Source organism: Elephas maximus, chromosome 9 (genome assembly GCF_024166365.1).
Source record: "Elephas maximus indicus isolate mEleMax1 chromosome 9, mEleMax1 primary haplotype, whole genome shotgun sequence".
In the NCBI taxonomy this organism is placed as follows: domain Eukaryota; kingdom Metazoa; phylum Chordata; class Mammalia; order Proboscidea; family Elephantidae; genus Elephas; species Elephas maximus.
The window spans coordinates 62,387,628-62,403,744 of NC_064827.1; the positions used below are offsets into that span (position 1 = coordinate 62,387,628).

Below are 16,117 nucleotides of genomic sequence, written 5' to 3' on the forward strand. Positions count from 1 at the left end.
CAAAGTCCCTCATCTTGAAAAACTCCCCAAGAAAAAACTGGGTCAAGGAAACGGACAGGCAATACTCAAAAATAGAAGTAAAAGAAGCCTACCACCCTAGTAATCCAAGGAACAATACAAATGAAAATTACATTCTTCAAGTTGTATAACCACTCTCATCTTCCTTCTGAGTTGTTCCTCCTTCGTTAACATAAACTCACTGTCCCTTAAAGTTCCTATCTAACCTTTTCAGTTTCTGTTGTGAATCTGATCCCATATAAAAAAAAATTTTTTTTTAGATGGATATTAAAAGAGCATATTACTCAAGGCAGACATTCTTTGCTAGTTAAGCTAAACCACTGTTTGGTTTTAAGAAGACTTCGGGGGATATTTTTGGTTTAAGGTTTAAAGATTATTTTAGGGCAACAGTTTCAGGGGTTCATTCATGGCTCCAGAAAGTCTAGAGTTCATGTAATTGGAATTCTGTTTATACATTTTCCCCCTTTTGATCAGAATTGGTCTATAGAATCTTTGATCAAAATGTTCAGTAATGGTAACCAGGCACCATTTAGTTCTTTTGGTCTCATGGCAAAGGAGGCAGTTATTCATGGAGGCAATTAGCCACACATTCCATTTTCTCCTCCCATTCCTGACTCTAAGGAGCGCTGGTGGCACAGTGGTTAAGCTCTCAGCTGCGAACTAAAAGATGCATGATCTGAACCCACCAGCTGCTCCACAGGAGAAAGATGTAGCAGTCTGGTTCTGTAAAGATTTACAGCCTTGGAAACCCTATGGGACCATTCTACTCTGTCCTATAGGGTCGATATGAGTGAGAATCTACTGAATGGCAAAGGGTTTCCAGTTTATTCCTGATTCTCCTTCTTTCTCTGTTGCTCCAGGAGAACAGAGACCAATTATTATGACTTGGATGTCTGCTTGCAAGCTTTTAAGACTCCAGGCACTACGAACTAGGAAGTAGAACACAAGTACTTAACATGTTATTAGGCCAATTAACTGGGATGTCCCATGAAACCATGACCCTAAACCTCCAAATCAAGGAACCAAATTCCATGAGATGTTTGATTGTGTAAAAACAAGCCTCAGCAGCTACTCTTTTGTTGTTTTTGGTGTAAATGTATCTACACAAAACTTTTGCCAATACAACTTTTTACAGGTGTACAACTTATTCACAATTAATATGTACTGTATTTTTTAACGGGTACATCTTTTAATGGCTACATTAAAAAATCTGTGGTATGATTTTATTTACTCCTAATTTGTTGCTGTTATACCCATAGAATGGACTTTTTAATTTTCAACTCAATATGTATTACGTTTCGCATGGTTTATTATAATAAGCACGTTTTACTGAGCGATGAACATTTTTATGGTAATTAAGAAGACCAAGTCAAGTGCAAAACAGTAAGGGGCCAAACAACGCACATGGTAGCCCCGCAGTGCGTGGTTGGATCTCTGGGAACGCGGCGCCCTCCGCAGGTCAGCCGGTGAGTGCGGATCTAGTAGGTGCGCTCCCGGGGCGGGGCGCGCCCTAAGAACCACAACTCCCAGGCGCCCGCGCGTCCGCCTCGCCCCCCACGTGGTCAGTTCGGCCCAGCTGCGATCACTAGGGCGGCGGCGGGACTGACAGCAAGCTACGAGGCGCGAGCGAGCGGACTCGGCACCCGCACCGCCCAGCGCGCTCACTATGGCGGTGAGTCCCGCGCGCGTCCGAGAGAGGTTAACACGGGAGGGGTCGCCGGGGCGGGTTCCCCCCCAGCAGCGGCCGGGACACCGCGAAAACCTCGAAACCCCTTGCCCAGGACTGGCGAGGGCTGTGTTGGCAGCACTGTCAGCAGCGGGAACAAGGTTGGGGGGATGCCGCAGGTGGCTTTGGATGTTTCTTTTTTATTGGTCCCTCCTGCTGGGGCACATGCCAGTCCAGCTCGAGCAGTTATTGAGCACCAGCTGTGGCGCGGCACGAGGGCGTGGCGCGGGCAGGTGAAGAGGGACGAATTCGGGGGCTCTGACCAGCGCCCGGGCCGGGTGGCTGGAGGGCAGTGACTTGGGGAACAGGGAGATTCGGGAACGGCTTCCTCCGAGAGAAAAGCCTCAACGCATTTCAGCTTGCGGCCCGACGCTCACGCACGGAGTACACAGCCCAGGACCCATTCCTCGCCCTTGGCAAGTTTGTAGTCTGTTTCTTTTAGGAAAAAACATCCATCTGCTTGCCGCCTTCCCTACAGGTTGGGGCAGAAAAATAGCATCTCAGATAAGCTATTTTTCTCGGTAGGGTTCACCTGGGCTGGAGAGAGTGCAAACTTGGCAAGACTCTTTGGTGTTTGAAGAAATCATGTCATTTTCTTCGCCCTATGAATAACGTCATAGAATTTAAGATACAGGAAGACGATAAGGAAGACAGTACAGGTCGTTTAGTTAAAGGCCCACCCCAGCCCTTGCCAGTCGTCTAAAAGAGGAAATAGATGGAAAGAGCTTGTAAGAAGTTCCCCAGCCAGTCAGCGGCAAGATGGGACTTTCCTCTTTCCTTAAACTGTTTCGTTTATAAATGAATCTTCTCAAAGTGTAAGTAACCCCAAATGAGAAAATAAAGAAGAAAACAAGTCCCATGGATTGCTCCCTCCTTCACAACTGCACCTCCCCCACCCCCCAGGGTGGGGCCCTGAATAAAGGGCAGATATGTTAAACTCAGCTGCTAGCAGCTGAGATTCATCCCAAGTGCGAAAACATGATTAGGGCCTTGTATATCTGACCACAAAGCTGCTTCATTGAAAACTGCAGCCCCAAGTCGCTTCCCTTAAGCTAGTATGTGTTGGTTTGAATCTTTTTCTGTAGTGAAAAGGCAAGAGTAGAACAGGCTGGGAGTGAGTCCCTGGGTGGTGCAAATGGTTAACCCATTCGGGCCGAACTGAAAGGTTGTAGGTTTGAGTCTACCCAGATGCACCTCAAAAGAAAAGCCTGGTCTGCTTCTGAAAAATCAGCTGTTGGAAATCCTATGGAGCACAGTTCCACTCTGGCACACATGGGGCTGCCGCGAGTCGGAATTGGTTAGGGTAGGCTAAGGGACCTTAGGTGAGTCTTTGACCCTACCCGGGCTTTCGACTCCCCAGTGAATGGCCAGAAACACTCTTCCAGCACTTGAGCTTTGAACATTCTCCGTGTCCTCCCTCTTCCCCTTGGCTGACTCCTGTCTCTCCTGGTTTAGAAGCTGTCCTAGCCACCTGTCTCTCTGGCTGAGTTAGGTATATATCCCAGGTAGCTTCATCCTCCGCACCTCCAGCCTCCACTGTGCCTCTCTCTCTGACTTTATATGTTTTATTGTAACTGCCCACTTCTCTGTCTCCCCTATTAGATTGTTAGCTCCATAAGGACCAAGGACTTGTCTCATTCATCTCTGTATCTCCAGGGCCTGCACATCTATGGCACAACAAAAGTAAATGTTTGTTGGTTGAAGCAACTCTGTTGTTCTGTGTCTGGGTCTACTGCAAAAGTGTCTTGACTATTTTGGGCTCCAGAGAGAGCTGGCCCAAGCCCAAGGCTGATACGAAGAAGCCAGTTATGGAACCTCCTTATCTGATTAATTAGCCACTGGACACATTCCAAGAAGCCCTGATGGTGCAGTGGTTAAGTGCTTGGCTGCTAACCCAAAGGTCAGCAGTTAGAACCCACCAGCCGCTCCGAGGGAGAAAGATGTGGCAGTCTGCTTCCATAAAGATTTACAGCCTTGGCAGCTCCTGTCTGGAGGTGAGGTGAGAAGGCAAAAAGGGACAGGAGCTGGTTGAATGGACATGGGAAATCTGGGGTAGAAAGGAGGAGTGTGCTGTCACATTATAGGGAGAGCAACTAGGGTCACATAACAATGTGTGTATAAATTTTTGAATGGGAAACTAACTTGAACTGTAAACTTTCGCTTAAAGCACAATTAAAAAAAAAATTTTACAGCCTCAGAAACCCTATGGGATGGTTCTACTCTGTACTGTAGGGTTGCTATGAATCAAAATCAACTTGATGGCAGTGGTTTGGTTTTGGTTTGAGGGACATTCCATTCATACCAGCTGCTTTACCAAGTGGACTCAGAGTTATGGCCTACTCCCCCACCCCCACCCTCATTCAGCTGCTGGAATGGTGCTGGAGGCTTCTGCTAAAGCTGAATGAGCCTGCCTCTAGTGTGAGTGGAGTTTCACAGAATTATTTGTACCTGTTTGTTTGTTTTTTTAATTGTGATAAAAATATATGTAACAAAGCATTTGCCAATTCAACATTTTTTTTTTACACGTACAATTTAGTATCACAGATTGCATTCATCACGTTGTATAACCATTACCACTACCCATTTCTGAATTTTCTACCACCATTAACAGAAACTCAGTGCCCCCTAAGCAAAGATCTCCCTTTCTCCCACCCTCTCACCCCTGGTAACCACAAAGAAACTTTGGTCTCTAGACATTTGCCTTTTTCAGAAGTGAGATCATACAGTATTTGTCCTTTTGTGACCAACTGACTTCACCCTGCATGTTTTCAAGGTTCGTTCATGTCGTAGCATGTATCAGGACTTCATTTCTCTCTATGGCTGAGGAATATTCCATTGTATGTATATGCCATATTTTGTGTATCCATTCATCTACTGATAGACATTCAGGTTGTTTCCTGTACCTATTCGTTTTTGCATATCAACGTTTGTGAACATTTTTCCATGTCAGCAAATCTTTTTGAAATCCTAATGGAACTATCTATGGGTAGTAAGGACTCAAAATGATTTTTACTTTCTTTTTGGCACTGTGTCAACTTTTTGCAATGTGCACTTTCGCTTTAATAATACTGGAGGAGGGGCTGTTTTTTATTTTTAAATTCTTCAGCATAGGTTTCCTTTTCAAGACCATGACATAATTTACTTGACCAGTCCTTACTGGGAGGCATCATGGTTCAGACGATTTCTCAAATTGTGGCCCCACAGACAGCTGCCTCAGAAACACCCAGGGTGTTTGTCATGCCTCCTGAGGTTTGAGAACTAGCACAAGCTTGCCAGAAAAATCTTTGGCTGCGGTTACCTGATTGCTAGTGACCTTGGGCAGATCAGTGGGCCTCTCTGTGCATTCCTTGTTTGTTTAAGAAGGTTAATAATAGTACCCACCTGGCAGAGATGCCTTGGGGATGACTGAGGTAAAGACTAGAAAGTAAGCATAGTGCAGGCACATGCAGGCCCTCAGCAGACGCAGCTGCATAGCTGTTCTGTTGGGTCAGGTGGTTTTACATTTCTGTCCTGCAGACCCAGAACCTCCAATGTGGTGGGCCCCTGTGTAGGCCCAGGCAAGGGTTGATGACATGAAGCAGACCCTGAAAGGCCTGTTTGCTGAGTGCAGGGAGTAGAACAGGCAAGTCTGTTTCCTGTTCTCTACCAAGCTCGGGTGCTTGGAATGGCAGTTCGAACCCACCCAGCGGCTCTGCAGGAGAAAGACATGGCAGTCTGCTTTCGGAAAGATTACAGTCAAGAAAACCCTATAGGGCGATTCTGCTCTGTCACATGGGATCACTATGAGTTGGAATTGATTTGGCAGCCCTCAACACCACCACCACCACCAAACCTAAAAGAAGCCCTGGTGGTACGGTGATTAAGCACTGGGCTGCTAACTATAATGTTGGCAGTTCGAACCCACTCAGCAGTTCCACGGAGAAAGACCTGGTGATCTGCTCCCATAAAGATTACAGCCTAGAAAAACCTATTCTACTCAGTCACATGGGGTTGCTATGAGTTGAAAATGACATGAAAGCACCCAACAACAACAACCAAGCCCAAAGTTACAGAATCCAAGTCTGAACTCAGGGATTGAGCAGAAGCACGAATGAGGTCTCCATCCAACCTGGAAACCAAGAGGCACACTCATTTTTGACTGGTGGCCATTTTTTTTTTTTTTTTTAATTGGAGTTTTAGGATAGGAGTGAAGCTCAAGCTGGGAGCCTGTCTGCACCAATTTAACAAGGCCTGTGAGAGTGAGGCTAAACCAACAGAAAGGGTTCATCAAGTCCCATCCCCATTTTGCCGATAAGGAGACAGAACCAGAGGGGCCCTGCTGTATGTCAGTAGCTCAAGGTCATGGAGCTGGGAGGCAAATCCAGGCCGTGTGGCTTCAGAGTCCGTGCCCTTGCCTTGACCACTCGGCTTTGCTGCCTCTGTTCAAGCTATGACACACTGTAGTGAGTATCAGAATTCCCTAAAGGGGACTTGCTAAAGTCTTGTGTTTGCCCCGCCTTTTGTGGCTCCATTTATGAGTTCCGGTTTAGGGGTCTGAAGAGGCCCAGGAATCTGCATTTTTAATAAGGGCCCTGGAGATTCTCAGGAGACGCTGTCCCTCCTCACTCTGTCATTTGCCATCTCAGGGCTTGTAACTGTACCACAGAGACAGGCTAAAGCCAGGATAAGGCCTCTGGTCTCGCAGGCCAGGGCACATTCCGCTCACCCAGCAATTCACCTGGAACTTACTGTGCCTTTGTAGATCCAGGTATAGCAGTAGCTGCTCATCCACACCTGTCTTCTACCCCAGTGACCTTCTTTCCCACCCCTTTCTCTCCGCCTTTTTGTCTTGTTTTCCAGCTATATTCCTCTGAGCTGTGGCCTTACCTTCCAATCCCCAGGTTGGTCCTTGTTTGTTTCCTTTGTTCATTTAATTTGAGCTCTTTGTCTTTCTCCAGAAAATACCAACCAGTTATGACTCGTGGCTATTGACCATCCTTGGGAGGGGCTGAGCATAGCTGTGGGAACAAGGCTGAGGCCCACTATCCTTATATATTTCATCCCCACCCCCAGTTCCTTTCCTTCTCTTCTCCAAAGTGGCTATATCTGCCTCTTCTGCTGTTTTTTACATCTTCTTTCCAAAATGTTAAAACTAATGACCGAAAGACAATCTCTAGTATTGAATCTAGGCTATCTTCTCTAGTATTGCAAAATACAGTGGGCTCATATCTTCACATCTTAGTGCCTCTGTGTCAAATGAGTGGCTGTTAGGAAGACCTGGGTTCTAGTCCTGACGCTGCCACTGACTCACTGTGTGACCTTGGCCATGCCGTGGCTGCCCCTGGGGCTCCATGTGCCGTCCTGAGTGGCTGTGTGGTGGGACGGTTGAGAGCACAGAATCTGAAGCCAGGCTGCTGAGGTGAAATCCTAGCTACGCAACCTTGGCACGTTACTTAAACCCTCCGTGCCTCTGTTTCTCATCTATAAAGTAGGGCGAAGAAGAGTAATTTCCTCTTATAAGCAAATGAATTAAGATGTAAGTAACATTTTTGGAATAGGGCCTGGCACAAAGTGCTTAGTAAGTACTAGCTTGTATCATTTTTCTCCCAAATATGAAAAGAGAGGGTTGTTCTAGACGAGCACTTCCCAAAAGATCTTTCATGAGACACTCTCCCGCAGGATGTTCAGCAAGACAGGAAAAAAAAAAAAAAGTTTCTAAAGTAGCAAAGACAACTGTTAATCTTTATTTTACCTAATTCCAGTTTTTCCCAAACTCACTTGACCACAGAATCCATTTTTCAGAGTACCCCTTAATATCCTGTGGTTTTGCCTTGGAACACTCTCTACAGCCCCTCCTGCTTTGACCTGCATGGGCATACTTGGGTTTATGGAGCACTTACTGTGAGTCACCTTGTGTGGATGGCTTCACAAATGTTTTCTCCCAGCAACCCTAGGAAGAAACTGAGACTCTGAGAGAGGCCTTGATTGATAGATCTGTCTCACCCCAAATCCTAGACTCAATTTACTATTTACTGTGATCCTGAATTTTGAGAGCAAGGGAGTGAAGAAAGTTAGAAAACGTATGGCCCATGGTTTGGGGCTGTCAGCTCTAAAGAAAGTTTGGAGTTCTGTGATTCTGGTTTCCAGGGGACCATAGAACATCCCAGGCGCCAGGCAGAGAAACATGGTATCAGTGTAGATGAGGCCATGGCTATTAGCCCTGTAGACTAGTTTCTTCTCTAAGACTTGTATGGGACAGAAGTGGCGCAGCTTCCTGGTGGAGTGGCAGCCAATCTGCCATCCCTGCACCCCACCCACTGAAGGCTGCTCAGCTTGAACTTCCTTTAAGAACTGGTGGCCCCCACAGACATCATGAGAACCCACAGCTTCTCTCTTGATCGTCTGTCCTTGAACACAAATTGCTTAAGCTGAGAGTGACTAGGCTTCTTATGAGGTCTTGGGCAAGCCCCTTCCCCATTTAGGACTCATTTTCCTATAAGGAAATAAGATAGGGGGTGGAGAGGGGGCCGTAGTTGGACCAAGTCAGTTTTTTCAAACTTCAGTTTCAACAGAGCTCAGATCCCTCTTTCCTCTTCACCCAGAGCCCTTTGTTTTGTGTTTTATGTAATGGAATTAGTTATAAGTAAAATTTTATCGGAACGAAGTATTCCCTGAAAAAAAAAAAAAATTGAAAGCCAGGGAACTAAAAATTCTCCAGGGCACTTCTGGTTCTGACATTGGAGGATTCTAATATTTGGCCATTTTCTTAGAAGGCAAAGGCTTCTACCCGCTGTCCGAACTCCTCCAGGATCTCCTTTGCTGAGTGAGCCCTGGGGGGTGTTTGCGAGCTGCTTCTGCTGGCTGGGGAGGTCTTACCTGATGACTTGGGGGGGAGTCTTCCCTGAGAGGGTGATTTAACTGATCGATCCATCTGGTCTCAGTCTTGCCAAATGCATTCATTAAGCCTGGGGGGGCATTTAAAATCACCATGCAGTTCCTATCTCATCCTCCTTTCTTGGAGATGGGAAGCAGCATTGTGTACTGGAATGCACAGGGCTTTTGCATCCATCTAGACACATGTTTGAATTTCAGCTCTACCAACTTACTAGCTTTGTGACCTTTAGTAACTTACTTAACTTCTCTGAGCCTAGTTTCCCTTCCTGTAAAATGGCTCTAATGGTCTATGTCACACAAGATTGTTGTGAGACTGAAATGAGGTAATGTATACAAAGCCCTTGAGCCTGAGGCCACTGCACAATCCTGAGCATGGCTGGCCCCGGGGTGGGGGCGGGGGTGGGGGGTGGACACTACCCAACCTTCACTTCCACCTAGAGCAGGGTCAGCTCACTTAGAGCTGTGTTGCTGACCCACTGTGGGACCTTGGGTAGGTCCCCACCCTGTCTGACCTCAGTTGGCCCTGATGATCTTTATTGGCCCCATGTTTCTGTGCTCCCTGAGGAAGCTGCTGGAGGGCATTAGGGACCACGCCTTCCACTGCTCTAAGCCCCCTGTGATACAAAGTCCCATCTCTTTCAGATGCATTTCATCTTCTCAAATGAGGTGGTGCTTCTGTTTGATTTCTGGAATGTCCACAGTCCTACAGGTAAGAATGGGGGAGCCCAGACCTGACCTGGTGGCTCCAAGCTTGTAGAGAGCCCAGGGTCTCCTTGTTGCTATGCTCTGTGGGAATGTAAGGAAGCTGACTCTCTTGCATAAGCACTGAGCAGAAGCTTTGCATTAAAAATTCCATTTGCAACCACCACCTTCAGAAATCAGAAGGTTCTCAGCTCCACATTTCACTCATCCTCACAAAGGCCCAGAGAGGGAGGCCGGGAAGGCAGCTTTTTCCTGTATTACAAGGGTGGGAGCTGAAGCCCAGAAGGGTGAGTGACCCATCCAGGATCACACAGTGAGTAAGTATTAGAGCCAGAACTAGGTCAAGACCTGTTGCCTCCTGATCCCTCCCACACCCAGGGTTCATTGTCTAGCACCAGCTCAGAAGTCCTGAGCAGCTACTGCAGGCTTGGAGCTCAGATGAGACACCAGTTTGAAAGGAAAGAGAATTCCTTTGACTTGAAAGGGTGGGGTTGGACACTAACTCATGATGAAGGTATTTTTCATCTTAAAAGTATCCTGGAAGCAGCCCAAATGCCCATCATTGCAGAAAATGATCAAATAAATTATGGCTAAACCATTCTGGTTATCTATTGTTGAGTAACAAATCACTTCATAAGCTAGTGGACGAGAACAACAGTCATTATTCTCGCTCAATGTTCTGTGAGTTGACTGGGCTCAGCCAAGTGGTCCTTGCCTTGAGGTCTCTCATGCACGTGTAGCCAGACAGTGGCTGGAGCTGGAGTCATCATTGTCATATGTAGTGGTTGATGCTGGTTGTTAGCTAGGACCTCAGCTGGGGTTGTTGGCTGGAACATCTGCATGGGGCATCTGTATGGACTAGGCTTCCTCACGGCCATGACTGAGTTCAAGAGTAAGTGTCATGAGAGAATAAGATAGAAGTGCATGGCATTTTTAAAACCAGCCTTGGATGTCACATATCATTACTTCCACCTTTATTAGTTGAAACATTCACAAATGTCTGCCCAGGTTAAAGGGGTGGGGACATGGACCCTATCAACTGGTGGCAGAAGTGTTGACATAACACTGTAAGTGCAAGTGCATGTCGGTAGCATATATTGTGATGGCTGTCTTTGGAAAACATAATCTATCACAGATATTATGAAGCCATTGGAAAAAATAAGGTAGATCTGTGTGTGTTAAGGGGAACCCATATGCAAGGTACAGTTGGGTGATGAAGTCAGGATGAGGAAGATTATGCATAGATAGGATGCTGTCATTTAGACAAATGTTTATATGTGTATTGAGTACCCCTAGAAGGCTACACAACATATTGCTAACAGAACTTTGTCTGGGGAGGGGGCTGGGGTTCTGCAAGACTGGAGTGGGAGGGGGACTTTTCACTGTATACTCTTTTGCACTATTTGAATTTTTTTTTTATCATGTGTGTAGAATTACCTGTAATTTTATATTTTAAAAACCTGCAGATGATTTCTTTTTGGGAGCTCAATAAGATACTATAGCCAGACCATTTATTATTTCCTCTACTTATAAAAGTAGCAAGTAATAGTTCATTTTACACAACAGCTCTAGTAATCACTTAACATTTTCTTTATTTTTTTTTTAAATTGTGCATTAGATGAAGGTTTACAGAGCAAATTAGTTTCTCATTAAACAGTTAATACACATATTGTTTTGTGACAGTGGTTGCCAATACCACAATATGTCAGCACTCTCCCCTTCTTGACCTTGGGTTCCCCATTGCCAGCTTTCCTGTCCCCTCCTGCCTTCTCGTCCTTGCCCCTGGGTTGGTGTGTCCATTTAGTCTCTTTTTGTTTTATGGCCCTGTCTAATCTTTGGATGAAGGGTGAACCTCAGAAATGACTTCAATACTCAGTTAAAAGAGTGCCCAGGGGCCATACTTTCAGGGTTTCTCCAGTCTCTGTCAGACCAGTAAGTCTGGTCTTTTTTTGTGAGTTAGAATTTTCTTCTACATTTTTCTCCAGCTCTGTCTGGGACCCTCTGTTGTGATCCCTATCAGAGCAGTCGGTTGTGGTAGCTGAGCACCATCTAGTTGTGCTGGATTCAGTCTGGTGGAGGCTGTGGTAGTTGTGGTCCATTAGTCCTTTGGACTAATCTTTTCCTTGTGTCTTTGGTTTTCTTCATTATGCCTTCCTGCAGCTGGGGTGGGACCAGTGGACTATCTTAGATAGCCGCTTACAAACTTTGAAGACCCCAGATGCTCCTCACCAAAGTAGAACATTTTCTTTATAAACTATGTTATGCTAATTGAACTAGATGTCCCCCAAGACCATGGTCCCCAACCCCCAGCCCAGTTCAGTCCCTTAGGGAGTTTGGATGTGTCTCTGAAGCTTCCATGACCTTGCCTTGGTCAAGTTGTGCTGGCTTCCCCAGTATTGTGTACTGTCTTACCCTTCACCAAAGTTACCACTTATCTATTGCCTAGTTACTGTTTTTCGCCCTTCCCCTCATCAGAGATTCTTTTTGTGTGTAAACCTTTTCATGAGTTTTATAATAGTAGTCTCATACAGTATTTGTCCTTTTGTGATTGACTTATTTCACTCAGCATAATGCCCTCCAGGTTTATCCCTGTTGTGAGACCACTCCCAGATTCACCATTGTTCTTTATCGTTGCATAGTGTTCCATTGTGTGTATGTACCATAGTTTTGTTTATCCATTCATCTGTTGATGGGCACTTAACTTGTTTCCATCTTTTGCTACTGTGAATAATGGTGCAGTGAACATGCGTGTGCATATGTCTATTCCTGTGACAGCTCGTTTCTCTAGAATATATTCTTAGGAGTGGGACTGCTGGATCATATGGTATTTCTATTTCTAGCTTTTTAAGAAAGTGCTGTATCATTTTCCAAAACGGTTATACCATTTCATATTACCACCAGCAATGCGTAAGAGTTCCAGTCTCCCCGCAGCCTCTCCAACATTTGTTATTTTCTGTTTTTTTGATTCATGGGAGTAATTTCAGGGTGAGATGGTATCTCATAGTTTTGATTTGCATTTCTTTAATGGCTAGTGATCACAAGCATGTCCTCATGTGTCTGTTAGCCGCCTGAATGTCTTCTTTGGTGAAGTGTCTGTTCATATCCTTTGCCCATTTTTTAACTGGAGTATTTGTCTTTTTGTTGTAGAGGTGTTGGATTTTCCTATAGATTTTAGAGATTAGACCTTTGTTGTATTTGTCATAGCCAAAAACTTTTTCCCAGTCTGTAGGTTCTCTTTTGGTGAAATCTTTTGATGAGCATGTTTAATTTTTAGAAAATCCCAGTTATCTAGCTTACTTCTGGTGTTTGTGTATTGTTATGGTTTATTTTCTGTTAATGCTATGAATTAGGGCTTCTAATGTTGAAGCACTTAATGTTTTCTATAAAATATCTTATTGGGTTTTTTCCTATCATGAAAATAATAAATACTCACTGTAGGAACTTTAGAAAATTAAGTGAGAAGAAAGTAGGTATCCTACCATGCTGAGGTAACTATTACTCCTCTGCTGTATATTCTTTTTTCAGTCTTTCAGTTTTTGTGTACATACATGTAAATAGGACCTTGCTATGCATACCTTTCCCTTAATAAGAAGACACAACAGAGATTTGTGCAGACCATTGAGGGGATGGGTGGGATGGTGGTGTATGGCTTCTGCTTTATCTTCAGCCCCTGGCTTTTCCAGGCAGCTTCTCTTCCTGGATCTCAAAGCCACACTTAGCAGGCCAAACCCACCAAGAAAGGTCTGGAGGGGAAAAGAGACAATGAAGTTCAGAGCTCAACAAGCGTGGAGAAGAAGATGCCAGAGAGAGGCAGATGGAGTGGATTCAGAGGAAATGGGTGGAAGTCCCTTCTGCCACCTGCACCAGTCCCCAGGGGAGGCTGCTGGATGGAAGCAGTGCTGCCCCCCAAGATCTCTACAACTCGACCTTCTTTGGCAGGCATGGCCCTTTCAGTGGTGGTAGTCCTGCTCCTGGCTGTGTTGTATGAAGGCATCAAGGTTGGTAAAGTCAAGCTGCTCCACCATGATCTGGAGAGCCTGCCAGCCCTCATTGACCAGGAGCTCATGGAGGAGACAGACCAGGAATCGGCAGGCTCAGATTTGCCCACAGTCAACAGAACTCGCCGCAGGTAACAGGCACTGGGGGTGGGGAGTGGGCACTGGGTCCTCACATTCAACCTGAGGAGTAGCTGGGGTCAGAGAGCATTAGCCCTACTTCACAGAAAGGTAAGGACCAGGGTTTGCCCAAGTGCTTACAGTTAGTAAGTAGTAAGGTGAACTAGAATTCAGGTCTCCTGATGCCCAGTCCAAAGCTCTCAGCTCTATTAACAGCCACTTGGCAGGCTCGGGATTTCTTTGGGGGAAGTGTGATCTTTACAATTCTTCTGGTGCAGGCCTTCCTTTAGCTAGAGGGGTGGCCACCTAGCCCTCCCCCAAATCTCGCTAGGCTTTCTTAGGTCATCCAGGAGGGGATCTGCAGCTGCCCTAAGCAAATGACAAAAGATGCCGTCAGCAATACATCCAATTTGGGGGGGGGGCACCCTTTCTACCCCTTTCGTCTTCCCTTCCCACTTTGATAGGCCAACCATTTAGGGTCCCCATTTTACCCTCTCTCTAGCTCTAGCCTCATCTGTAGCCTCTAGCCTGCCTACTCTATTACCAGCCATCTTACTGATGAGGAAACTTAAGTTCAGAGAGGATAAGACACTTACCTTAGGCCACAATTAGCAAGTGTCAGAACTAGGAATTGAAATGGCACCAACGTCCATGCTCTTTCCATTGTCATTGCCTCCCACATAGATTCAGAGAAATCTGCCTTAGTAATAATTTTATGTCGGCCCTTATCAGACAAGTTAGATTACATATCCTATCATTTTCCTTTCTGCCTCGGATGCCAGGAAGTTCATTGCTAAATGTGGTAATAAAAATGATTATCCTAGGCTCCTCATACAAGTCCCTTTCCTTTCTCCATCAATGGCTTCTGATATGTCTGTATAAAAAGAAAACTCTCCTTGGTTATGTATACAACTATAAATAAGCTGGTCCTGTAACTCAGCTGCTTTTTAGTCCCTGACATTGACTCCCAGCCTCCAGTTCATCACCAACATTAACTTTATTCTTCTACACGTCTAGGTGGTTTTTGTGTCACTTTGGCCAGTCTCTAATCCACGTCGCTCAGGTGGTCATCGGCTACTTTATGATGCTGGCTGTAATGTCCTACAACACCTGGATTTTCCTCGGCGTGGTCCTGGGCTCAGCTGTGGGCTACTACCTAGCCTACCCACTTCTCAACATGGTATAGCCAGCAGGAGATGTGCAGGCACCAGGGCTAGAGGGAGCTGGGGCTCCTTTTCCCCTAGACATTGTACTTGCAGCCCTTTGTCTGCTCGCTCTTCTAATAGCTGTTCCTCACCTTGCTCCCCAACTCTGAAAGCTTTCAGCTCAAGTCAGCTCTTGCTCCCTGGAGTTCAGAAGCCATTGCAGCTACCTCCCTCTTCAGCCAGCCTGCACAGGGCCCAGGGCTAGTCTTTTTTTTTTTGCCTTAAAAAGGCTATATTATGGCCAAAGGGAGAAAGGAGAGGACAGAACCTGGGGCAGGGTTGCTGAACGCCTAATGATTTCTCTGAGACTCAAAATTTTTAAGCATCTCCAAAGATCCTCAAGACAGTGATGCGGGGCCTGTGTGATGAAGGGTGGGGAACCTGGATACCATCTGCTCTCCTGATTTGTGCCTTATCTTAAAGGAGCATCTTCCATGGGACTTCTTGACCTCTTCTGTCTTTGGGGGGACAGAAACTAAGCTGGCTCCTTTTTCTCACCTTTCTGTCTTTGGAATACATGAAGATTGTCTCTTCGTTCTATGAATCATGTTGACACAGTACGACTTCTTTTTCCCCATCGAGCTCCCGGTTGACAATTTAGCACGTTAATACAAGACAAAATTTCTAATGAAATTATTTCATTTTATTTATGATGGATGGCAGCATCTGCCGAGACCTGTTTCCCTTTTTTGGAGGGAGAATGAGTGACAGCAGATTAAAGGCAGAGACACAGGACTGTTGTCAAGCCTCCTGACTCACTCTGGATGCACTGAGCTCCTCCCAGCAGGCTGCACTGTTTGCAGGAGGAAGACAATCTAATGGGCCTAGATGTCTGGGAAGCTCTTCGTGGTCTTAATGCGGAACAGAGAACCACATTTAACAATATTCAATATTTAATAGTGCTCTCTATTAATTACTGCTCACCCACAGTAATCTGGTGGGGAAACATGATTCATTCACTGAAAATACTGATTAAGCCACAGGGAGTACTGACTGAAGATGCGATATGCAAACCAAAGCTGTTACATTTTTAGAATTAAAGGGAACTTTCCTGATATCTGAACCTCTTCACTTACAGAGAAGGAAACAGAGACCCAATGAGAGAAAAGCACTTGTCTAGGGTCACACTGCTATATACTGCTGTAGCTCGTGGGCTAGATGAAAAGATGATCTTAAGCTTTGGGAATTAAAATGCATTTTAATAAATCTGTATTTTTAGACAATCTGTGACTGTTCTGTTTCTTCTCACACTAACAGCAAACACATGTAAGTGACCCTTACAACTACAGGGGACGAGTGGGGTGGAGATGGCAGGACTGTCTGCAGGGTTGTCAGAGGGTGATCTGCTACGAAGGCTAGAGATGACAAAGGCTAGAGATGACAGCTTTGCTCAGGGAAACCCAGCCCTGAAACACTGTGCCCACAGACAGACATCCCAGAACACCAGCTTAGTCAACAGTCGTTCTTTCATTCATGTA

At 45.6% G+C, this 16,117-nt stretch overlaps 1 protein-coding gene across 1 annotated transcript; it reads left to right on the plus strand.

Annotated features, from left to right (window-relative positions):
* Positions 1 to 1,596: 1,596 nt before the first annotated feature.
* On the plus strand, positions 1,597 to 15,862 carry SLC31A2 (solute carrier family 31 member 2). Its single transcript, XM_049895117.1, has 4 exons — positions 1,597 to 1,690; positions 9,260 to 9,326; positions 13,259 to 13,448; positions 14,452 to 15,862. Exons 1-4 carry the CDS (start codon positions 1,685 to 1,687, stop codon positions 14,618 to 14,620), a joined length of 432 nt encoding a protein of 143 aa, XP_049751074.1. The 5' UTR covers positions 1,597 to 1,684; the 3' UTR covers positions 14,621 to 15,862.
* The last annotated feature ends 255 nt before the right edge of the window (positions 15,863 to 16,117 follow it).

Bases quoted from the DNA above. Each gene is read 5' to 3' on its own strand.
- SLC31A2 (XM_049895117.1), top strand. The intron at 9,327-13,258 runs GTAAGAATGGGG...CTTCTTTGGCAG, and splicing joins GAATGTCCACAGTCCTACAG to GCATGGCCCTTTCAGTGGTG. The intron at 13,449-14,451 runs GTAACAGGCACT...CTACACGTCTAG, and splicing joins GTCAACAGAACTCGCCGCAG to GTGGTTTTTGTGTCACTTTG.